This window comes from Suillus plorans, assembly GCF_016647745.1.
Source record: "Suillus plorans strain S12 chromosome Unknown HD556scaffold_111, whole genome shotgun sequence".
NCBI lineage: Eukaryota > Fungi > Basidiomycota > Agaricomycetes > Boletales > Suillaceae > Suillus > Suillus plorans.
Genome location: NW_024537495.1, coordinates 81344 through 104830, shown reverse-complemented (window position 1 = coordinate 104830; position 23487 = coordinate 81344). Strand labels below are relative to the sequence as shown.

At 48.3% G+C, this 23487-nt stretch overlaps 9 protein-coding genes across 9 annotated transcripts; 4 read left to right on the top strand and 5 right to left on the bottom strand.

Moving 5' to 3' along the window:
- Positions 1-132: 132 nt before the first annotated feature.
- HD556DRAFT_133150 (uncharacterized protein) lies at positions 133-962 on the bottom strand. The gene is made up of 3 exons (XM_041301766.1): positions 770-962; positions 679-710; positions 133-628 (listed from the first exon to the last, which is right to left on the bottom strand). Exons 1-3 carry the CDS (start codon positions 859-861, stop codon positions 237-239), a joined length of 516 nt encoding a protein of 171 aa, XP_041152917.1. The 5' UTR covers positions 862-962; the 3' UTR covers positions 133-236.
- Positions 963-1781: 819 nt separating this feature from the next.
- HD556DRAFT_132981 (kinase-like domain-containing protein) lies at positions 1782-2851 on the top strand. The gene is made up of 3 exons (XM_041301685.1): positions 1782-1935; positions 1994-2681; positions 2732-2851. The coding sequence occupies exons 1-2, from the start codon at positions 1903-1905 to the stop codon at positions 2678-2680; spliced, it is 720 nt and encodes a 239-aa protein (XP_041152916.1). The 5' UTR covers positions 1782-1902; the 3' UTR covers position 2681; positions 2732-2851.
- A 120-nt stretch (positions 2852-2971) lies between these two features.
- Positions 2972-5354, top strand: HD556DRAFT_1435145 (cytochrome P450; the record flags this gene model as incomplete). Its single annotated transcript, XM_041305395.1, has 14 exons — positions 2972-3022; positions 3292-3343; positions 3417-3565; positions 3615-3742; positions 3792-3917; positions 3968-4217; positions 4267-4392; positions 4443-4545; positions 4598-4684; positions 4739-4767; positions 4825-4871; positions 4923-5045; positions 5096-5125; positions 5177-5354. 14 exons carry the CDS (start codon positions 2972-2974, stop codon positions 5352-5354), a joined length of 1479 nt encoding a protein of 492 aa, XP_041152915.1.
- A 515-nt stretch (positions 5355-5869) lies between these two features.
- HD556DRAFT_1435144 (SNF2 family N-terminal domain-containing protein) lies at positions 5870-10041 on the top strand (the record flags this gene model as incomplete). The annotated part of the gene is made up of 20 exons (XM_041305394.1): positions 5870-5914; positions 5979-6116; positions 6167-6241; positions 6291-6367; positions 6419-6537; positions 6587-6684; positions 6740-7355; positions 7409-7498; positions 7549-7643; positions 7697-7871; positions 7928-8096; positions 8145-8326; positions 8379-8448; positions 8502-8661; positions 8724-8878; positions 8932-8998; positions 9048-9268; positions 9319-9422; positions 9480-9880; positions 9931-10041. 20 exons carry the CDS (start codon positions 5870-5872, stop codon positions 10039-10041), a joined length of 3168 nt encoding a protein of 1055 aa, XP_041152914.1.
- Positions 10042-11535: 1494 nt separating this feature from the next.
- Positions 11536-13195, bottom strand: HD556DRAFT_1249933 (uncharacterized protein; the record flags this gene model as incomplete). Its single annotated transcript, XM_041298887.1, has 2 exons — positions 11536-11981; positions 12034-13195. 2 exons carry the CDS (start codon positions 13193-13195, stop codon positions 11536-11538), a joined length of 1608 nt encoding a protein of 535 aa, XP_041152913.1.
- A 738-nt stretch (positions 13196-13933) lies between these two features.
- Positions 13934-15610, bottom strand: HD556DRAFT_1249868 (uncharacterized protein; the record flags this gene model as incomplete). Its single annotated transcript, XM_041298882.1, has 1 exon — positions 13934-15610. The coding sequence occupies one exon, from the start codon at positions 15608-15610 to the stop codon at positions 13934-13936; it is 1677 nt and encodes a 558-aa protein (XP_041152912.1).
- A 1259-nt stretch (positions 15611-16869) lies between these two features.
- HD556DRAFT_1249935 (acid protease) lies at positions 16870-18361 on the bottom strand (the record flags this gene model as incomplete). Its single annotated transcript, XM_041298888.1, has 7 exons — positions 16870-16914; positions 16970-17277; positions 17327-17474; positions 17521-17558; positions 17608-17862; positions 17915-18009; positions 18060-18361. 7 exons carry the CDS (start codon positions 18359-18361, stop codon positions 16870-16872), a joined length of 1191 nt encoding a protein of 396 aa, XP_041152911.1.
- Positions 18362-21378: 3017 nt separating this feature from the next.
- HD556DRAFT_132544 (uncharacterized protein) lies at positions 21379-22102 on the top strand. Its single transcript, XM_041301515.1, has 2 exons — positions 21379-21822; positions 21873-22102. Exons 1-2 carry the CDS (start codon positions 21642-21644, stop codon positions 22031-22033), a joined length of 342 nt encoding a protein of 113 aa, XP_041152910.1. The 5' UTR covers positions 21379-21641; the 3' UTR covers positions 22034-22102.
- Positions 22090-23467, bottom strand: HD556DRAFT_1422468 (HAD-like domain-containing protein). The gene is made up of 6 exons (XM_041304526.1): positions 23251-23467; positions 23149-23183; positions 23009-23090; positions 22857-22957; positions 22715-22793; positions 22090-22665 (listed from the first exon to the last, which is right to left on the bottom strand). Exons 1-6 carry the CDS (start codon positions 23319-23321, stop codon positions 22530-22532), a joined length of 504 nt encoding a protein of 167 aa, XP_041152909.1. The 5' UTR covers positions 23322-23467; the 3' UTR covers positions 22090-22529.
- Positions 23468-23487: the final 20 nt, after the last annotated feature.

Here is a 23487-nt window from a genome sequence, read left to right as displayed (position 1 = left end):
GGCCTGTCCATCCGGTGCCAATGATATAGTGAGTATATCTCTCCCATAGTGCATAGTTTGATATCTCTCGGCAGTCCGGCAGCGGTCACAGTTTCCTGAACATTTGTCAATTGCCTTCACTGAATAAGCACTTAGCATATAGTAGGTTGCATCCTCGCTTTTCAAGGTTCTCATTTCTCTGTCCGGCCAAGATCATCCTCCCCCATTATCGGCTCAATCGGACGAGTTCTATAGAATCATTCGGTCATCGGCCTCGTGCCGTCTTCAGTGGTTTCAACATTGTTCGCATTACCATATGAAATACACTCGGTTCTACATCTTGCCTTCGTGTGCTGACTGAGTAGTATGATACAAGTCCAATCACTCTGAGACTCGCCTCTTTTGAACTCGGCTGGCCAATTTCGCTGAGGACAGGTCGCGACATTGTCTACTTCAGATTCATCTAAGCTATAGATGGCATCTATTGAGGCCCCTTGCGCCATGACTTTCGCTGAAAGGTCGGAGACTCCAGATGCTAGGGCATCTATTCTGGCACATGATGAGGCCCCCTGGGCCGAAACTTGAGATGTCAGGGCACCTATTCTGACGTCTATCCTCCTTAGGGTGTCGTTTTGGTAGTGGTAATTATCTTTGCAAGGTCAGCATCATATAGTCGGTTCAACAATATTCAGCACGTACTGGCATCTATGGCGACCATCGTCGTAAATTCGCTGAGGGAGGTGCTGGATGATTGGGGTAAGCTAAACCTAAGGCTTGTGGACGCTGTTACCATTGGGGCTCATTAGTATAGTAGGTAACGCCAAGCGTTGAATCAATAGGTGCTATTTGTCGGTCGGACCTGAGGCCTGATGCATGATGCATGATGGACGGACGGAACGGACTTTCGAGAAGCCTGGGAATCGGGGTGTTGGTGTTGGTGTTGGTGTTGGGAGGGTTGAGAGGGAGATTGGGAGATTGGGAGGGTTTTTGGGAGGGTTGGGTGAGGTCGCGTCCGTGAAGTTTGCGTGTATTATCAAGTTCTTACCATGTAGCCTTGACGTGTTTAATCGCTATGCTATTGCACGAGTAGGTCACGGTCAGTCAGTGTCTCGTAGTCTTCGACTCACGAGACTGAGTTACATACACTCCTTATGGCACTCGTCTAATCCGTTTCGTGCCCTCATTCGATACCCGCTCAATTTTCCAAACAGGAAGACTCAGAAATTCATGGTCACGAAGTGCATCTTCGGCTTCCTTTTTTGGGTGGTCGCTTACCAAAGATTGTGTGACTCAGCTAGGTCCGCCACACCTATAGTTCAACTGCCCTTTGATCTCCTGTGTCTCGCTCTGCAGCTACGCAGTCATCGTTCCTTACCTGTCGCGAATCTAAACAAGTTCGTGCTCGCATATTGATATATCTACATCTAATTGACTCATCGCGTCTCCCACAGTTGAGTCCGGCGATGGTCCACACATTCCTCGTCGTCCTCGACACCGAGTTGTACCATGTTACAACTTCCGATAACGCTCGGATCAAGGATACCTTTGCGTACCTCAAATCCGAATCGGCTGATGCACGTCGTATTTTGGGTAGAATCTCATTTGATCAATGCGACTACTACCAGCTCAAAAATCCCGTGCACCTTCCTGATGACCGAAGCCCTGCCGACATCATTCTAGAGTGCCTGGATGAGAGCAATTGGCAAAAGGTGCACCCTGTGCAGTCCTTGCGGATTCTGGCACAATCCCTATCAGATAGTTATGTCTACATCGTGATCAAGCCTCAGGAGGGCAAGTTACATCAGCATATCTGTTGATCATCGATTAGCTCACCCATTCCCAGTAGTGGGTGATGCTGACGAGGAGCCTCAAGATGATCTCGGCGTCTTTGGTACGGATGGTATCCAAGCTATTCTGAAGAAGATGAATTACAAGATCAACTTAATCCCTGCTGGGGTACGTGTCATCATAACGTCTGGGAATGTGATACTGACGCGTTAGAAACTTCCTGTAGTATCCACTGATAGCTTGCGTGTCGAACACTACTAGTACTCACGAGTCCGAGAAGGGATACCTGAAGTTCGTGAAAGAAGGGGGGAAGGAAATTGAAATCTTGCAATACCTCACAGGAATCGATTCCCCTGCAAATCATACCATCTCTGGAGTACGAATCTGGCCTGTGCGCGGCGGCAACGTCATATCGATGCCGGTGGCTGGCGGCTGGCTCACGTCGTTAACAAGACCCAGTGCACACCTGTGGTCTGTCGCTAAACAGCTGTTCGAAGCGGTCGACTTCATGCACCAACACGGCGTGGCGCACATGGATCTGAAGCCGAACAACATCTTGATCCCCGTCAACGGCGGCTGTCTGACTGTCATCGATTTTAACAGGTCCTTGCGAGTCAAGGGTGTCGAACATAGGTTCCGTGGCGTCGTGGGCACTCCCGAATATATCGCCCCCGAGGTAGCCGCTGGTAATGGCTTCTACAGTGCGATCCGTGCGGACTTGTGGTCCTGTGGAAAGACATTAGAGGCGCTGTGCGACAAGTGTCGCCCATCCACGGATCGCGATACCCTCCTCGAAATTTCGTGGCAACTTATGGACGAAGACCCGAAAAAACGACCGATGATGACAGAGGTGTTGGAGAAGCTGGCCCGTTGTACCGTTGATGCTACCACCCGACTAGGTTCCTCGAGGTAATGTGAATCTGAATTCTTCATTTGCGGGCATGCATTTACCTGTCGTGAGCAGTTTCTCTGTTGCTCCACAGGAAGTAAAGGCATGAATTCAACTTGAATGTCGCAAACATACCATGTTGTCGACAGTGGTTAAAGATTGGATTCACTGAAGTCGCCAATTCGGTGATGTTCGGTTCTCCATCGATTTTCCGTTCGTGCTTCGCGATACCTTGCCGGTCACGGTCGTCTTAGGACGTAACTGGTACGCTTTTTGTCGCGATATTCTGCACAGTCACAGGGCCTGAGGTGCGGTATGTGGTGGGTCTCATTGCCGGCTCTACACTTCTTTGCTAAGCGCATCGTAGTATGCTGCATACTTCTGGCGTTCCTCTCCTTGAAATGCAACTCCACCAGCTTCCTTACTTCCCCGACGTTTCGCCGAACATTTCTTAAACTTATTCTTTTCGTCTCCCCTCTCATAGACTTCGTGGTTCATACAATTCTCACATGGCAACAAGTGCCTGTCTATCGTTGTATGCTCTGTGTCATGGACACCTCAGCCGAGCAGCAGCTGCTACTACCTCATATACTTCAAACATCTGCGTGGCATGACCATATACTAAGTTGTAAGAGATACTATTACTAGTAGGAGTGATTTCTCGGGCTTACCTCCCAAAATCAGAGAGTGGCTTCCCTCTTCCACCCTCCCCTCTCACTCGGAGACTTCGGGGGCACTTCATACCCCTTCGCAAGTAAAGTTTCACCTTTCACTCATTGCTTTGATGTTCATTGTGTGCCATCGCCATTCAGCCCATTTCTCACTGTAACGGAATGGATTGACGAGCACGGACCTGTAATTACCATTCGTTCAGGAACTGAGAAAATCGTTATTATCGGCCGCCACGAAGTAAGTCCCTCCAAGCCGACTTGTGATGTCCAAGCTCAGTGTATCGCAGGCCGTCGTGGATATCATGGAGAAGCAGGGCGCGTCGCTAGCTGACCGTCCTCGCCTCGTTGCTGCTGGAGAAATTCACAATGGTGGACTGTCCGTCATCCTTACACATTCTGGGAACATGTGGCGTAGGTTCGTTCGTTTCCCGCAACAATGTCCCAGACTTATTAATGTGATACAGAGTACTTCATACGCATCTCCAGCCCAAATCAGCTGAGGAATATCAGCCCCTGCATATGTCACACGCAAAGAACATGGTCATCGACATTCTTGAAGATCCAGCTAACTTCCAGAATCATGCGGCAACGTAAGCACTTGTCCTATTGTATCAGTGTATTACTCATGAACGTTTTCAAGTTATGCTGCAACAACGATTACGAAAGTTGCCTACGGCAAGACCACGCCTACATCTGCTACTGATCCTGAAACCATATTTTTCCGCGAGAACCTTCGGTTACTTCGTAAAGCCCTGCGCCCTGGCGCTTATCTTGCTGACATCATCCCGTGGCTCAAATACCTTCCTTGGTATGCCCAAGAGTTAAAAAGGGGGTTTGAAAGGAGCAAGCAGCTCAACACCGATCTACTGAACCGCGTGAAACGCCAAATTGTACGTATTGTCTCGCCGATCTTCACGCGGTGTTTAAATCCTTCCGCAGCAGAGCAATATGGACGTCGGCCCTTCGTTTGTGAAATATATGCTAGAAAATGTTGAACTCCATGGCTTGACAGAGACGGAGATGGCTTTTCTTGCTGGCAGTTTCTATGTAGCAGGATTTGATACGGTAAGGTGTTTTGTATTGTCATTTTCGAATATACGGATTGAAGTCCTCAGACTACTTTGGCGATATGCACGGTGCTCATGGCAGCTGCATGTTTCCCTGATGAGCAAGCTAAAGTCCAGGCGGAGCTGGACGCAGTTGTAGGAAGGGATCGAGGTAGGTCGATTCCCATTGCAAGTGTATCGATTCAACGATGTCTCCACCTCAGTACCGACCTTCGCTGACGAGCAGTCCCTCCCTCGTCTGCATGCCTTCATCTCCGAGGCTTTGAGATGGAGGCCGCTAGTTCCCAGCGGTGGGTATCATCATTGTCGGTCACAAACTTAGGTTTACAAGTTTCGCACGGCAGGATTGCCTCACCGAACGACCAACGATGTGGTTTGGGCAAGTACTTTTTGACCTACTGATTGTGAAAATAATAACTGGGCCCATCAGAAAAACTATTGTATTCCAGCTGGGACTACGGTAATCGGTCATCATTGGTCGGTCCTTCAAGACAAAAAGTAACAGGGGACTGACAGATAATGCATCAGGTCCATCTCTCGAGACCCAGACATCTTCCCAGAACCTCATGCTTTCAGGCCTGAGCGCTGGACAAATGACCAAGGTTGCCTTAGGGACGATCTTAAATTCTTCGTCTTCGGGTTTGGTCGTCGGTAAACAACTGTTCTTCTGGACACTCGACTTCTGACTGACTCGTATTTAGCGTATGCCCCGGCCAACACGTTGCAAACAGGTATACATTTCCTTCTACACAAATGTTCCAAGCTCACCCTGATTGCTGCAGATCGGTGTTCATTAACTCGCTCCTTGTTCTTTGGGCCTTCCGTCTGACTTTGGGTGCTACGAAGCCACTCGATGACATGACGTACATGAGGGGAGAGGATCAGCCATCCTTTATCGAATTCAAGGCGAGGGTTCCAGAGACCGAGCTCAGACAGATGATGCAAAATGATCCTGTGTGAGAAATTGAAAATGATCGTGGGATCAATTGCTTCGGGTCATCTCGTAGTAAAAATCATCAATTTTGTCACAAGTTCCAAGTATATTACTAGTAGTGGTATGTACTGTAGCTCAGACGATGCAAACTGCCTTACTTTCGGATTAAGTATTTATTTATAGTGCAGACACGGTCTGAAGTACAAATTGAGTTATCGTGTCACGTCTTGGCCATTTCAAGCTTCAAGTTCTTACTTAAGTAACTGCTCCAAGTTTGTCTTTACACATACCACTACAGCAAATACACAAATGGCCGTACGTCGAGTTTTCTATTATCTTTTCACCAGCTGATCGCCCTCGAGGACCTCTTTGCTCCAGATGAGGATGTTTTAAGCGACTTTGTCCCCAGCAACATCGTGTCGCGTCAGGTTAGCAGCCAGCATGCCCTATTGTAACACCAGAATGAAATTGAAGTACTGTGTTTGATTCTTAGCAAAGCGAGGGAGCGGATGACGGCGAGAGCGAGTATATTGACGAGGGAATGAGCGCTCAGGAAGATGAGCTTGTCAGCGATGATGAACAGGAGGTGTGTTCATGACATTGCCTCCTCACGTTCAACCTCGGTTCTAACCTATCATGTATTCGATTAGGGACCCGTCGCTGGTAGTTCATCTCCATCAAAGTTGGCAAAAATTCAGCAAACCGTGGAGAGGCAGCAAAAGAAGCGAAAGCGCAAGGCTGAAGAGAGTCAACTCCATGTCAAACGACAGGAAATGGACAAAGCGAAGGTGAGTGCGCGTGACTACTAGGAGCCAGCTTTTTTTTTATCCCGCTTTAGATTACCGATGCTGTCAAACGATACTCGTACCTTCTCGGTCAGACGGATCTTTTCAAGCACTTTGTCGATATTAAGGCGCGTTATATCACGCCAGTCCCATCATATTCTGCTCACCGTCCTGTAGAAAACCCGTGATCCGCAATATGCTGCTTTATTGGACTCGCAGCCGAAGCCGAAGGGTAGGGGTAGAAAGAAGGGAGTGTGCGTCACTCGCGTTTCTCCTGTATAACCATCAACTAATTCTTTGAGAAGCGACGAGAATGCACGCCATCGCAAGTCTGAGAAGGAAGAAGATGAAGAGTTGTTGAAAGATGGGGGATTCGCTGCAGATGGAGACGACCAACCCTATGTCTTTGAAGAATCACCGAGCTGTACGTGTCGTCCAGTTTCACGACTAGCCACGCTAAACCATAATTTTAGACATCAACGGTCAGATGAGGACATATCAACTTCAAGGACTGAATTGGATGGTCTCATTGCACCACAATGGGTTGAACGGCATCCTCGCCGACGAGATGGTGTGTGGTATCTCAACTTCTAATGTTTCACTTTAATACTCACTAAATTATACAGGGTCTCGGTAAAACATTGCAGACCATCTCTTTCCTTTCCTACTTGAAACATTATCGCGATACTCTTGGTCCCCATCTGATTGTTGTCCCCAAATCCACCCTTCAAAACTGGGCTCGCGAATTCGCACAATGGACACCAGATGTGAATGTCGTCGTTCTGACCGGCTCAAAGGAAGAACGCGCAGAAATTATCGCCAATCGGCTCATCCCTCAGGATTTCGATGTCTGCATTACCTCATATGAAATATGTCTCATCGAAAAGTCGGCACTCAAGAAATTCTCTTTCGAATACATCGTGATTGACGAAGCGCACCGTATCAAAAACGTTGATTCCATCCTCGCTCAAATCGTCCGCTCTTTTATGTCACGTGGACGTCTGCTTATCACGGGAACGCCGCTGCAGAACAACCTCAAGGAGCTGTTTGCGCTTCTGAACTTCATCTGCCCTGAGATATTCTCAGATTATGCAGATTTGGATTCTTTCCTACACAAGGATGACGATGATGCGGAGGGGGAGGAGGATAAGAGTAAGAAAGTCGTGGAAGCTCTTCACAAAATTCTTCGTCCATTCCTCTTGCGGCGTGTCAAATCCGATGTTGAGAAGAATCTTCTGCCTAGTACGTTCAATCGATACATACATATGCCTACGCTAACGCTGCCTTGCCCGTAGAGAAGGAAATCAACATTTACGTTGGCCTGACGGAGATGCAGCGGAAGTGGTACCGGTCAGTGCTTGAGAAGGACATAGATGCTGTCAATGGTGCGCTACTTCTTGGCTTTGCTCGTTTCACTCATCTCACCCACTTCCAGGCTTGACTGGAAAGAAAGAGGGCAAGACCCGCCTCATGAACATGGTCATGCAGTTGCGTAAGGTGACATGTCACCCTTACTTGTTCGACGGCGCAGTGCGTTTATCGTCATCCCTTTCAAACACTCGAAACTGAACCGAGTAACTTAGGAACCTGGTCCTCCGTATACAACCGATGAGCACCTCATCCAAAACTCGGGAAAGATGATTATCCTTGACAAACTTCTGCAGTCGATGAATGAGAAGGGCTCTCGTGTACTGATTTTCAGTCAGATGAGCAGAGTGCTGGATATCCTTGAAGACTATTGCCTGTTCAGGGGTTTTAGTACGTAACATTTCAAAATTACCGTCTTCTGAATTGACTTCTGGCTCGTTGAACAGAATACTGTCGCATCGATGGTAGCACAGCGCACGACGATCGAATCGTAGCTATTGACGAATACAACAAGCCCGGCAGTGACAGGTTCATATTCCTTTTGACCACGCGCGCCGGCGGTTTGGGAATCAACCTCACCACCGCTGACATTGTCATTTTATATGATAGCGATTGGTTTGTTATCTATCTTTGTATCCCTCTAATTTGCTCATCCATCTTCAGGAATCCCCAGGCTGATTTGCAAGCTATGGATCGAGCGCATCGCATTGGGCAAACTAAACAAGTCTACGTATTCCGCTTTATCACTGAGGATAGTGTCGAGGAGCGCATGCTTGAACGTGCTGCGCAGAAACTTCGGCTCGACCAGCTAGTTATTCAACAAGGTCGCCAACAACAAGCAAAAGGTAAGATTTTCGTCACGGGTATTCTTGCAAAGCGCTCACTGGTCAGGCGCAGCTGCCAGCAAGGACGAGCTGCTTGAAATGATTACACAAGGCGCTGAGAAGCTCATTAACTCGACTGATGCGTGAGTTGCTTGACATTACACAAGTTTTATGTTTCTTGATCACTGCCAATCAGATTCCTCATCAACGACGACATTGAAGCTATTGTTCAACGCGGTGAGGAACGTACGGCAGAGCTTAACAGCAAGTATGAGGGCCTCAATCTTGAGGACCTAAATAATTTCAAGTCCGATGCCACTGTGCAACAGTGGGAAGGCGAAGATTTCCGGCCAGGTGTACGTTTATATCTCAATTTTAACGTGGTCTCGAGTGTTCTGAATCATAAATCATCATTCAGCGGAAAGGCCTCAACTTCAATATGCTATCCCTCTCGAAGCGTGAACGGAAAGCTAATTACTCCGTCGATAACTATTACAAGGAGACGCTTCGGGTTGGTCCGTCGAAGACCGAGAAGGCTCCAAAACTCCCTCGTGCCCCCAAACAGATCCCAATGTACGTATAACTTCTGTTCTTACCCTCTCATGTCAATCAACTTCTCCCTGCAGACAAGATTTCCAGTTTTTCGACCCCGCTCTGGCTCAGCTCCAGGAACGAGAACTCGCCGTGCACAAGGTATGCACTTTATAACCATTTTTCTATTTGTTATTCATTCTGCAACCAGAGGCAAAATGGGATCACAGCTACTCTTCGTGAACCAGGACCTGACGACACACCCGAAAAACTCGAAGCCGAGCGCGCAGCTGCACAAGAATTCATAGATACTGCCGAGCCTCTGACGGAAGAGGAGCAGGCACTGAAAGAGAAATACACCGAGGCTGGCTTCCATGATTGGAGCAGACGAGACTTCCAGCAGTTTGTCCGCGCGCTTGAGAATTTTGGATGGTATTTTATTTTCTGCTTTTCTGTGAGGTAGGTTACTGACGAACATCTAGGACAGATGACTACGATTTGTTAGCTTCGGAGATACAGGATAAGGACTGGAGACAGGTCAAGAAGTACTACCTGTACTTCAAGAAGCACTGGAAGGAACTATCTGGTAAGCATATCGATCAGCTGTATTCTTCCAAGTCCCAACTGACTTATCTGAATGAAGAACATCCAAGAATTGCTGCACGTATTGCTGAAGGTGAAGCCAAGCGTAACAAGCGGTCAAATCTCGAATTTCTACTTGCGAAGAAGATTGCCTCGGTGCGCTATCCCATGCAAGAGCTTGAGCTCAACTATCCGACTACGAAAGGCAAGGTCTACAGCGAAGAAGCGGATAGGTACCTCTTGTGCCGGCTGAACCACTACGGGATGGGCGCAGATGACATCTACGAACGTATCAAGAAGGATATCATGGAGTTTCCTGTATTCCGCTTTGACTGGTTTTTCAAGAGCCGGACCCCACAGGAATTGCAGCGCAGGTGTAATACATTGTTAGGCATGATCGAGAAGGAGGCGGAAGCGAGGCAGGCGGAGGAGGTGAAGCCGAAGGGCGGATCGCGGGGCAAGGTATGTTTGTCACTGCGTCTCGCAATGTACACCCTGACATTGGTTATTAGAAGCGTGGAATAGATGATGTGCAAAAGGATGAAACGCCACAGGAGTCGGGGTCACCTTCTCCTGTTCCGGCGCCGGCACCCAAGAAGTCACACAAGAAGAAAAGGACGTAGATGGTCGTGCGTCCTATTTCAGTCTTTGTAGATAATCATTTTCGTCGTGGAAGTATTATATTAAACTTGAGCGAATACCAGCTATATTTACCGGAGACCATGACCATGACATTCACGATCAATTCATAGTCCCATTGTTATTGATCGTCATCTAATCACCATCTCGTTACCCATAGGAGAGCGCAAATTTGAGACCCGCCTGAGGCATGTGGCTCAATCATTATCGACTCTACTTATATTGACCACCATTCTGACATATGATCCGCAGCGAAGTAATAGCTTTTGCTGTCCCCTCGAACATCAATAACAAATCAGCTGCTCGTCCATTCAAGTATTTCCGTCTTTACATTCATTGACTGTAAACGAGTGCAAATGCAAGAGAAGTCCCTGCATTGGATATAAGAGGGATGCATGTCGGTCTGTATTTCCCCTTGTTGAAGTGAGTGCTCACTGACACTGGATGGTACTCCATGGCTCTGGCACCCGATTGCACGATAATAAGGGCGAGTACCTCAATGTAACCATGCGGCACTGGACCGCTTACTCATGCATCGCTTATTCGAATTCAGGGCCGAACACCAAAATTTGTGACCGTCCACTCCATCCCCCAATGTCAGCTAGAATATCTGATGACTATCCATTTGTGCGTGCTTCGTCGAGTCTGTGCTGATTAGTTATCGTATCCTCCGGAGGAACGACATCCATCGCCGTAAAATCAGCAGTCGGCATTTCTGTGGTAGACGAATGACTGGTTGGCTCCCTCGACGACTATGACTTGTCATCAACTCGAGAATTTTTTATCAGCAATAAGCGCTTAGGAGCAGAGGAAAAACTCCTGAGCAAGGGCAGACTGCTCGATGCTAATGCAAGAATGAAAGTCCTATCATGATTCAGGATTTAAATAAGTAAACGGTCGTCGCACCAATCCAATTGGCAAATTGCTCGATCTTGAATTTAATCCATCTTGTTTCATTTCAAGGTTACACACGTATACGCTAGACTGATTGGTCTGTATTCGAACGTGGCTACAATGACAATGAGTTTCAGTATTGTATTTGCAAAAGTTCAGTACATCACAAGTTAAAAGGAATTTATCACTGCCCGGACACAACCCACTGAAGCCTCAGCTGATAGCTCAAGCTAGTTACGTCTTGAAGCTTCGATGATGGTGGATGTAGTCTATAGACGTGATTTCCTGTTTTAATCATTGAGTCTGTCCGTTGAATATGTGAAGGTATGAGTGCAGTAATGATCAAGGGGTAATTTTTGTTCTGTCAGTTCTGGAGAACCTGAACGTTCAGTGCGACTGACTTGTATGAATGGTGCGCCGATTAACCTTGCAAAATTAGCGTGTATTCTAATCAAAGTAAGCAAAGCATGATACTGGAGTCTACACTGCAATACAACAACAATGACAGTAAAAATACCCTATATGTGCACTATCCGAGAACAGATGGTGATTCCAGTAAGAGGAGCATGCAATAGATGTTACATTCAAAGCTCAGACCTGTGAACTTGTGTAATGATATCCATGTCGTCACTGCCACCGAAGGTTGTGTGGTGGCTCTCCAAGCTGAAGACGCGGGACCCAGATTGAGGGCATTCGGCCCCCTGAAAGCTCTCCGACTGTTGAAGTGGCGTAGGAGCGTCGACATAAATCTGAAAGATGGAGGGTTGGTTAGGTGGTACATTTGTTCGCGCGGGAGGGTCGGGGAAATCGGAGAGGGTGGACATGCGTGAGTACTCAGACCCGCTGGTCATGTAGCTCGACCGCATGGGATCTGCGGAGACGGGTGGCGATTGCATTGGCGAGATGGGGCTGACCAGGTCAGCTTCTTCGGCGGCATCGTGGATCGAAGCGTATGTAGAGGATCTATAAGAGCCCTGGTGAATGGTGGATGTTCCTGCAGCGTCAACGACATCTTGTCGGATGGGCTGACCTGTGAGAGACGTTCGTTAGCCACTGATCGAATTCGACAGAGTGTCACGTACCAAAAGTGTCGTTCTCTTGTGAGACGATCAAAAGAGAAGACGCTCGAGAGGATTCGATATCTTCTGGAACACCCATTTCAAAAGGTGCATCGTAAAGCTGGGCTGGCGATTGGGTAACAGCACAGGGATCGACCTGCACCGGTGAAGAAGTCCTCGACATGTCCATGAAGATATACGTTTGAGATAGTTCATCCGATCGTTGATCCCCTGGTCCGCCTGACCTTTGCCCATAGGAGATATCCGAGGCCGCTACATGCAGCTCTCCAATCTCGCTCATACTTCGCATGAGGTTGGTGAGCGCGCTTCCAGAATAAGAGCTATGAATATCCGACGGTATACCCCTGCTGGTTTCGCTTGTGTCCTGATGTTTTACGCTAGATTTTCCACTGGACAACCTGTTCTGGGGAGGCTTATAGAACAAATCTTGAAATTCGTCTAGATCATCATTATCCAAAGCTGAAATAACAAGATGTGCGGAGGTGATGTTGGTCGTGGTACGGAGGGTACCAGGAGAGTAGGTGGAGTCCCTGCCTTCGACTGCTGTCACAGATATCAGACTCGGAGGACGAGTGGAAACGACCACAGAATCAGAAATGGGTATCCGGGATTGGCTATTATCGGAGGCTATGGGCGTAGATGTCAGGTCTTTGGCCTTCCCTTTGTCTATGATTCGACTCAGAGTATCCTGCTGACACGGGATGATGGTTCCCAAAGATTGATCCTCGGAGTCACTTTCCTGCTCGTCTCGCGATGGCGCAGCGAACACAAGAACCTCACCAACGCCATACTTCTCGAAGTCAGGACTACTGATGGATATATGATTATCAGATGTGAAACCATTGTCTTCCTGCACAACAGTTGGCGGGACCGGAAGGGTAGGAAGGACAGAGTTACTAGGCTGCCGTGCATGTGAGTTTACCGGTTCACTCAATGCAATAGCGTAAGGATGTGAAATTGCACCCGGCTGCATTGCCCGCGGAGGCAGCCTGTGACGCATGCTGACATCGTTTCTAGCAGTATTAGAAGGGAGTTGAGGGTCGTAGGCTGATGGATGTGGTCCAGCATAATCAGACATTTTGAGGGAATGTTGTAGACCATGCTCAGAAGATGGATTAAGATACTGTTTATATGTGGCACCGTTGGCATATGGATGGCTGGGCATGCTCGGGAGTTCGGGATTAGGACAGAAGCGATCGTCAAAAGGAGGGGGAGATGAAAGTGCGATACCGACCCCTTCCCCGCTTGATGTAGTCGGGGCTGGGGAAATCCCTATAACGATGACGGATCCCTCGTCGGCTTCGTTATGCGAAGGGTCCGCAGGGTCAGTCAAATGTATGACTTTGGTTTCCTCCGTCATAGGTTCCAGGGGTGTTTTCTTGCTGTCAACAGGGGTGCCCAGCAAATCACTAATATCTCCGCAAGGTGCGCATGCTTTAAGCAGGGCAGTTTTGCCCCAGGAGTCATTGCGGGCATGTCGAGCGCTTTGAGGTTGAGGATCCGCGAGCGACCTTTGCGAATTGGATTTACCAAGGGAGTGTGACTGTGACTGTGTGAATGAGTATGAACTAGAGCGCCCGCGAGAATTCGAACGAGTGTGTGAATGGGAATGAGATCGGGAGTGCGAAGTTCTTGCAACGTTAATAGTGGGGGTAATGCTCTGACCTCCGAGGAGCGTCCGCGCAGCCAGAAATTCTAGGGTCGTACTGCCCTCCGACTTGTGCCCATGACTTCGTGACAATGACCTAGCACGAGCGCGGGAGAGGGAGCGGGTTCGGCTGTTCCCCAACGAGTGTGAGGCCTGGTGTTGCCACTGCCTTCGTTGTTCTTCTAGAGCCTCGCCTTCTTCAAGAACTCTGCAGGAGTACTTGGTCATTAGCTAGCTACCTACAAAAATTGCAACTTACTTGGTCAACGATGGTACAGGGGTTGACGGACGGAATTCCTGTTGCGCGGTCGATGCGCCCGGTACGAATTCTGACTCCTCAAGGTTTGTGTCCTCAATTAAATCTGGATCTGGGTCTAGATATCGTTTCATGGGCGCAGTACGAGGTCTGCCAGACATAGAGGGGCCAGACAGGACATCAATAGCCGACCTGGATTTCAACAAAACATGGTGTTTCCTTGGTGCATCAGTTGTAACCAACGAAACTTGTGGTCTCCCTCCAAGTAGAGCAGGACTGAGGCGCGGAGTGGCACCCTCAGCGACAGAGGTGATTGACGGACTTAGGATTTGTCCACTACTTCCTCCATGCGACCCATGTGCGCGTTTGACTTTGAGGCGTGGACGTGGAAAGAACAGTGCGTCGCACCATGTCTCGGGAGATAGCCAGCGCTCAACGCCTGCTACCGGCGGTGTTGACTTTGTGCTCTGTTGCGAAGGTTGCTTGTCGTGTGAAGTTGCAAAAAGATTCGGGGTGGAGACAGAGAGCTTCAGTGGTGAGGTCAAGGGACGTGCATTTTTAACCGATGCGGCGGCACCGTCACTGCGAGGGTCGATCGCATAGGTGAGTGCCCGATTACGCCAAGTGGGATTATCCTGCGAGAAATGAGTATGTTGTGAGCCCGAATCCAGTTGTTGATGTCCTTGACGAGATTGTTGAGAGGTTCCGGGTCGAAAAGCAGACACAGAAACAGAGGATGATGTATTTGCATATGGGTGAGCCATGGAGATAGTTGGAGAATTATAGTTTGTGGTCGGGAATGAAGGGAATGAGTCTTGGTCGGGTTTTCCATGTAAGTTGAGGTGCTGGGCGGAACGTTGCTTGGAGGGAGAGAGATTCATAACGTCAGCCCGTGGCGGGTAATGGAGGGTCTGACTTCTGCGGGATGGCTGTGCCAATGCGGCATAAGGTGAGTCAAAGTGATTGCTAGTGTTGGGGCTAGAACCTGGAGGTTTCGCAAAATTAACATTTTCCTGGAGTGTACTATGCTGAACAGAACTGGGAGGCCATGTCCCCAGTGTGTTAGTCCGAATAATAGGGGATACTGGTGTACTGGTTGATTGTCTTTTTGGCTTTTTGCTAGATCCGAAGCCGAAGAACCGACCCATTTTTTTCTGGGGGGACAATGTTGCAATACGCTGCATAGGCATCGGGGATTCGCCAACGTCAGCGCCAGCATCCATGCTGGTGTGAGTGGGAATTTGCAAGCGCGGTGCACTCGCCTGCCGCCGTCGAGGATGTGGCCGTATCGGGTCGATGACACTTGATGAGCTCGTAGTATGCTTCATGAAATCAGAGCGAATACGGGTTCTGTGGGAACTAGTTGACTGTGCAGGTAGACCTAGTCCCAATGGCTCGGCATCGTTCACAGACGTATCCCGGTAGCGGTCCAGTAATTGAGAATCTTCCAGAAATGCGTTTATGTCATCCTGTCTACAAATGTGTCTCGTGGTATCTTGCTTGACCATCGAGACGCTCTTGGGTGGTTCTAACGGACCATTGTAGGGGATATACCAGTCTTCTTCAGGGTTTTCAGTATAAGGAGAACGAGATGAAGACCCCGTTTTGTGACTGGGAGTAAAACCAAGCCGGGGTAACATGGAGAACGGGAGGCTGCTGGTAGTCTTTGTGCTCATCAGATTCGGAATGTGTGAGAACGAAGACTTCAAGTGTCGATCCTGTAGATTGCAAAACCGCATGATGTAAGGTGGGGAAATTGAGTGAATCGTGAAGACACCACGTACGTTGTGACTAGTACTTGAAGAAATCAGCTCAAAAATGACCCCACACTAATTTTTTTTCGCGGCAAGAACAGAGCAAGATATAGCCCAAGCCTCTCCGCTTGATACTTGATCATCGATCAACACGGCTCCGGACAAGCAACGGATGCAAGCAGTGCCTCACCTATTATGATGAAGACAAAAATAAAGAATAGATAAAGAACGGAATAACAGTCATGAATGGGTTATGAGAGTGTCCCCGTATGAGGCCGGTGCCCTTACAGTGCGCACAGAGCCTGCGCTTGGCAGCCACACTATGTAGTAGTTAAATTTCAACAGGTCGTAAATGTGTTGAAATCACACCCGCGTGACTGTGGAACCACGTGTGATCACCACTTACCTAAGTAGCTACCAAAATCCCACAGTAGCCTTTTCGGTATCTATCACAAGTTCCCGGGTGGACACTCTCGGTCATACTAATGACAGTCACCATGTGCACGAACGTTTACATATTACAAGGCACTCGTAATGGCATGTTATCATCATCGAACAGCATTTCTTACCAGGGAATACCGCGAACCACTAGGTCCCCTACTCCACCGCGACATAAACTTGCAATAGAGATCGAGTCGGATGAGCGACACTCTGGCTTTAAATGTGACTCTCCGCAGACCTCTATCTATAGCACAGTCACTGGGAACGTCGATGTCAGGACTAGGTGCTCGGCGTGCTCGGCCTGCAGGGTAACCCTTATGCTTTCGGCATCTCAAGTCTCCGGGTCCGACCTGCATCCTCCCGCATCGCTTCCTCACAATTTCCTCAATCGCCTTTAAGCGTCACTGATATTTTTGCTCTCACATCCCAGTTAGGATTTCTTGGTATCGTCCCTTGAAGATGTCTGGGTACGAGGCTACGCTCCTATATCTCTCAGTCATAGCACTGATAAGCACCACATGAGTGCATCCTAAAATGAAGTTCGGGCCCTAGCGAGCGGTGCAGTGAATTAACGGTGCATGGGATAACCCAATCGGAGCATGAGGTATGTGTAAAGAAAGTATTACTACTGCCCATCCCATTTAAGAAGGTACTCCCATATCAAGGAGTGTACGTGGTGAATGTATGTTCACTTGCAAAAAAAATTCAGTCGGAAGAGAAAACTGGATGAGGAAAAAAACTCACGTATAAGCAAATCCAACGCGATTGCTATCCGTGTCGAAAACCTGTAATTCAATCAATACCCAGACTACATAGCCACCTCGTGATTCGACAACTCACAGCATAGTACTTCTCCATGAACTTTTGTCCGATGATGAAGTCTAGCCCTTCGCCGCTGTTAGTCCCTAAGTACGAGACAATTCCGTACTGCGTGTTTGCTGACAAGCCCCATGCGGTGTTCTGGTCAATCGGAATGAGTTGTGCTGCAGCGTCGAGACTAAAGACGGTGCCGCCGATAGTAAAGTTCAATGGTTGGATTTTCGAGACAGAGCTTTTAGGGACGGTCATGAGGCCCGTGCTCTCGTCAATCCTGGCACCAGGGATGGCACGCATGTAGGACTCGAAGAAGTTATCAGCGAGGAGGACCACTAGAAATGTGTCAGAAAGTATGCATGCGGATGTGTGGTAAAGCCTTACGAGTGGTACCAGTATCGACGATTCCGGCGGTTGACGTTGGGATTACGGTCGTTGTGGAGCCGTACGTCGCATCGGTGACATTGACACCCCAGTAGTAGCCAGCAGGGTAAGTTGCGGTGACCGGCGTATAGGTGATTTCGCCGATGTACTGGATAACTCAGAACCATTGTTTAGGACATACTTTTTGGGCTCACCAAAGACGAATCGATGCCTCCATAAGTGAGGGCTCCATCTGCGCGCAAGTTAGATCACCTTCAATTATACCACACAAGCTCTCTCACTCGTGTCATTGTAACTCGTTGCAGGTGCGAAAGAGACACCTAATATTTCCTCTGTGATCAAACCCTGCGAGAGGGCGTTGTTCATAACAGTGGGAATCAGCTCGTCGGTACTTGGTGAGAGTGTGCCCTCAGTCAGAATGACGGGGCCCACTCCGACGATGCCGTCGACACCCTCGAAGTCGGCATAGGAAAGAGCATCACCGATGGACTGGTTGGTGATGGCAAAACCTGGAGCAAGCGTCACCTGGTCGAAATCTGAAGGACGAATTTTTAGATGTTACTATTCCTAAGCAGCCCAAAGACCTACACTCCAAGCCAGAAAAGTAACCACTGCCGTAAGTGACGTTGACGTCTTCACCGGTGAATATACTGGTCGAGGTCCGGACATATGGTATCCCAGTTCTTGAGATAAAATGAGATTTAGCCTGAGGGAATAACCAATCAGGTCTTACCCGACAAATGTATTGGAGCTACCAGTGTCGACAACTAAATTGTAGTACGTCGGAGGGCTGCCAACGCCAACACTGGTTGTGTACTGGACATATGCGAGGTTAGATGCAGGGACGGTTGTGGAACCACCAGAAGCGAAACCCTTAAGAAATGCAGCACGTGCACGATCAGCATCAGGCAGTCCCGCAAGGTATGAGTTAGTTGGCGCAAGCTTCGTCAGGGGGATCCTGAAGAAACTTGAAGCCGATACAGAGGTCACGGTGACGAGGAGAACTGCGCGAAGCAGGGCTGAGAATGACTGCATGTTGAACAAAAGAGCGGGAGCCTTGTCAATGCACCATGAATGACCCCAAGAGGCTTATATGGGTCGGGGCGGCCACAGTACTGACAGGACTCGCCTGGAGAAACACATGGAAGTTAAAAGCGTCCATATGAATCGATGCAAATAAATTGGAAGACATGTGACAGTTTTCAACAGCATGTTCAGATTTGGCAGCTGAAGCGCTGACATTTGAACCAAGTAACCATAGGTAAGCACGCGATCAACAATTTATGAGCAGTAATAGTGCAAGATTGCTCAGCTCCGTAGAGTAGTAACATAGTCGGGCCTGTCGTGCCATTCCCACCCATCAAATCACACTCGTTCTCCTGTGCAAGAAATACCAGGTGCCGTATGGCTCCAAGTTAAATAATAAGCACACGAATAGCGTGGCAATAGTCCGAGAATCGGAGACCAACGAGGACTGCTTAGCCACGGAAGTCTAACAGCACAGTAGTAGACGTACAAAAGTCTCCCGTAGTGAGCCCTCCTAGATATTTCTGGGTCGCTGTGCCCCTGTGCACATGCGACAGTAAGTGACGACTACAATTCCTGCTCGGCCTGATTGGGCGGTGATAGGCGAATGTGTGCCAAACTTGTACCAAACAAAACCCTTGTGGTACTCACGAGTTACCCAGATCTCACGGCCAATAAATTTAGATTCAAATTTTGAACTCACACCGCGACTCGGAGCAACGTTGCTTCCGAGATATCATCTCCAAATTGCGCTGCCTGTAGGCCAGTATGGAGGAGGAGTACTTGTAAAAACTCGCGTCAAGAGCTCACGGCGGACAGTTCGGCGATATTATCCGATATGCATAGCAACACCGTCAATCCTCCGTTTCCCGCACCGCTTGAGTCGTATGATTAATTGATACCAGAGTTTTGGTGGAACATCCTCCAGTTTGTCCATGACTAGTAGTTCTCGAGAAACCAGACACTCCTGATTCTTGCATTGACATGCAAGTCATTTACTGGTCATGTACTGGAGCCTCAGGCGGGACCTTTTGTGGTGAAACCTGTGAGGCCTTGCGCCGTTAATCAGATGTCTCCCATAAAGCTTGTGGAAATAGGATAACCAAAAACAGGTAAGTTACACGCTGGCTTATGTTCGTATTCACTGTTACAAGACTTTCAAAGAGCCGTGACCTCCGATGTGACTGTCGGTACCGAATTTTGGTATATCATTAGCTTCCCTTCCCTCTTTTCCCAATCCGACGTTTCTTACCTGGTGTGGGGCTAGCAATAAAACATTTCAATATATCTGGTTGCTACCCCGAAAGTGTTGACACTCAATGATTTCGTGTGTGTTTTTTCTGACGCTCTTAAGTTCTTTTTGAGACCTCCTCTTATTACTCCAGAAGTGCTATTATTTTCCGTCAGTCTCGTGGAATGGATTCCGCACGGGCCCTGCCGACTTCGATTTCCCATCTGCCCAACACTTGTGCGAATAGCATGGCAGAGCGGGTGCTGATCTGCATCATTGAGCGGCCGGCTGATCAACGTTGCAACACTCCGATTGGTGCTGCTACAACTTTTCATCTGCTCTTTGCCTTCCATAATCTTCGCAAGCTAGAGTTGAGTGATGTGTGACCTGTTAGCATTCCGAAATAGATCGGCTCTCTATGTTTCAGAAACCATGTTAGCATTCAACTGACGTTATTTAGTAAAGGTTGGACCCCGCAAACTGTGCCGGAGAAAGGTACGAATCTTTTTTTATGTATTGTCGTCTTCATTGTCCTAATTACATGTCTTCGTTCTACTCGTCGAGCTCGCGGTCTCTGCGAACAGCATTCTCTGCCTTTTTTTCCCAACCCTAGCGCTCATGAATGGCGCCACCTTTCTGCGTCCTCCCTATAACCCTTCACGCCAATTCTGCGGCCGCGTCGCCATGAAATATGCTATCGCCGCCGGTCAAAAATTTTCGGAACAGCGCAGGCAGTACGTCCGCGTCAAGATCTAGCGTCGGATCCCCTTTGCGTTCGTCATCGACATCTTTTCCCTTGTTGTCTTTCTCCACCAGTTGACTCTTACCGCTACCTCGCGGCGGCAGGCCCCTTCATATTTTTCTTCAATGATTTCCACTGCATCGTGCATACTACCCTACTGTCTATGTACATGTTCCTGTCGAATATTGGTAGTCATAATTTGTATATTGCATCTTCATCTCAGTGCTCCCTCAGTCAAGCAGACACGTTGGTTCATAATTAAAGTTTCATAATATGTAAATAACAAAATACTGTGAAGGAGACTACACTACACACCCAAGTTTTGTGGGAGACGGTGTGACACGAAGATGAGGAAGTCTTGGTGGACTTGGAAGCAGAATTCGGAGCAGCGGGGATTTTTGTTGGTGGTGTCAGAGCTGGCAGCACTGTGGGAGTTGAAGTTGGGGATGTCAATATCAAGTACTGGTCGGATGGGAATCGGTGATGGGTGTTTGAGGGAGTGACGCGAACGTGGCAAGACAGCGCAGGGTAGGTCTGCGCGAGGGCGGTGAGCTTCGACTTAAGAGTGATGAGGAAATATGCTTACCGAGCGGTGGTTGAGGTCTTCACCACTGATGTAATTGATGCGTTCAGGGACTCGTGTTTCCCACCCTGTTGGGAGCCGATCTACTTCGGAATGCTAACAGGGCACTACACACTCGCTAGAGTTCGTCGTCGTGCCAAAATATGGTGTGCAGTCCGACAACACCACCCATTTGCAGATGGTCAAGGCGTGGTCCCTACTGGAAGGGGCTATTCATCTTTAATCCTTACTGCATCATTGCTCATGTCCAATCTGATATCGCGCTGCCATACATTGGGTCTGCTGTGATGGAACATAAGTATCCCCTGACGTTCTCCACCGAGGATTTTCACACAATGCACTGAGTGTGGCACACTTCAGCAGCTCAAGGGTTGGTCATCCTACAAAGATCGTTGGTTTCATTTTGGTCGCCGCGCCTAATTTGGTGGAATTTCTTTCTAACAGAGTGATCCAGGCTTCATATGCACAACACTTCAGCAGGTTGATCGAGTCTTTCTCCACGGAAAATTCTGGAAATGAAGATGTTGGACGTCCACTTGGCCACTACGGAGTTGTACAACCGCTACAGGAAAACGGAAATGGGGAAGCAGCTGATAGCGACATTGGTGAGGATGAAGGGAATTTTGAGGAAGATCGCGGAAGTGAAGGTGAATTTGTACGACCAGCTTTTATCAGCCTCATCGGGGAAGAATAATTCGAAACGTTAGCAGACGAGTACTCAATTTTCTTTGCGATGATTCGTGTTACTTTTTTTATCCTCGCCAGGGTAACTTGGAGTATCATTTGTAGCGCAACCATCTCTTTCATTTGTAGACTTGCCATCGTTCTTTCGACCGTTTTTTGTTGCAACATACATTCACTCGAACTCTCGTTCGTCACTTCCATCAATCTTTCGCTCCCCCGCCAATCCCATTGTAAGTGTGATTGCAATTCTCTGTCAAGCACGTATTCACTTGTACTACAGCATCTCCAACAGGTTTAGTCACGCTGAGATCCGTCATCGAGTCACTTGGTTCTTGCCCAACACCTGTCGTGGCAATGGTACGCCTAATAACTGATGCGTCAATTGATTCGTTGGTTGTGCTTGACATATCTGGACGAAGTTTCAGGCAAAGGTACCACTGATACCGAGAATAATAAGCTGCGTTCAACTTGATCAATTAAAGGCGCGATCTTGATACCTCCAAATCTAAATGCATTGTGTCACGAGTACTCGATACTTCTTCTCCCCTGCGATTGCCATCACTGGGGGTGAGGTGAGACAACTTCTAAGCCACTTCAGGCCACTCCCGTGCAATGATATTCTGTCGCTCTTCTTCCGTCTTTGCGAAGATGATCAGCTTTATCACACCTTGCGCCTCCTCGAAACTCTGGAATAACCGGTGCTTGATCTTGTTTATGATGCAGTATTCCATCAATTCGTTCTCTCCATTCGGCTTGAACTTGACGAACAGACAAGTCGCTCCCCGCGCTGCGGATAAGTCTGAGACGCCATCACCAAAGAAGAATACGATCGGGGCAGGATCCATATTCCTGTATGGCGCAATCGCCTTCGATTTGTCATGTCCGAAACCGCTAATTTATCATTCTCAGTCAAACGCGCAAACACTGATATGAAATGTTACCTCTCGGGATGACGGTATTGGATGTCCCAGCTCCCATCATCGTATGTTTTCACCTCATTCGATATTATTTGAATGCCGTCAAGGCTGGCCAGGTACTTATTCAGGACTGCGCGGATGATAGGTTCCATACCACTGCGGAGGTATGAATGCACAGCACGGCGAAACCATAAGTTTTTTGTACCTGGACACAATTACCACGGGTATATCATTCATTTCGCAAAATTCGTAGAAGCCCTTGAAAGTATCATCGACTTTGATATCTGAAACAGACCACATCAGTAGCTGCAAACAAACGCCTGGCGTCATGCGCAAACAAAACTTACTTTCCGCGACAGCATTTTTACAAAACTCAAATGTATGCGTCACCTTTCCTTCCTCCTTGCCATTCTCATTGATGCTCACGATCATCTTCCGGAAAGCATCCCTAAATGGCGAAATCAATTCGGCAGCTCCGTTTATGCAGAATGTTTCGCACCGGAAGTTATCTTCGCCTTTACGTATACGCTGATTGAGCAGAACACGATCTGAGCGCCCCATCCCAAAGGTGTCCGTCACAACTGAATCGTAGTACTTTGATTAGAGCAAGGCACATAGTAAGTTCTCGACGCGACAAACAATCATTGGAGTCCTGCGTGGTGATCGTGCCATCCCTGGTTGAGCACAGCGAGCCTCAGTCAGTGTTATCGCCGCTTAGATCTAGATCTAGCGTTTACGCACCAATCGCTGAGCACGATAAATTTCTTGCCGTGATAGATGACTGGTTCGCTAAGAGGTGATTCCTGCGACATTGCAGAATAAGTACGAGGGGTTGTCTAGTATGTTTGGATATATCTTGTCTAGCAGGATATAGAAGGTATGAGTCAAAGATAGTGAAGCTGAATCCGTGAGATCTTGAGATATGGAGTGTTTCAGTGGTGGCGCAGGTCCAGGGTTGCACGTGCACGTGTGCACTGT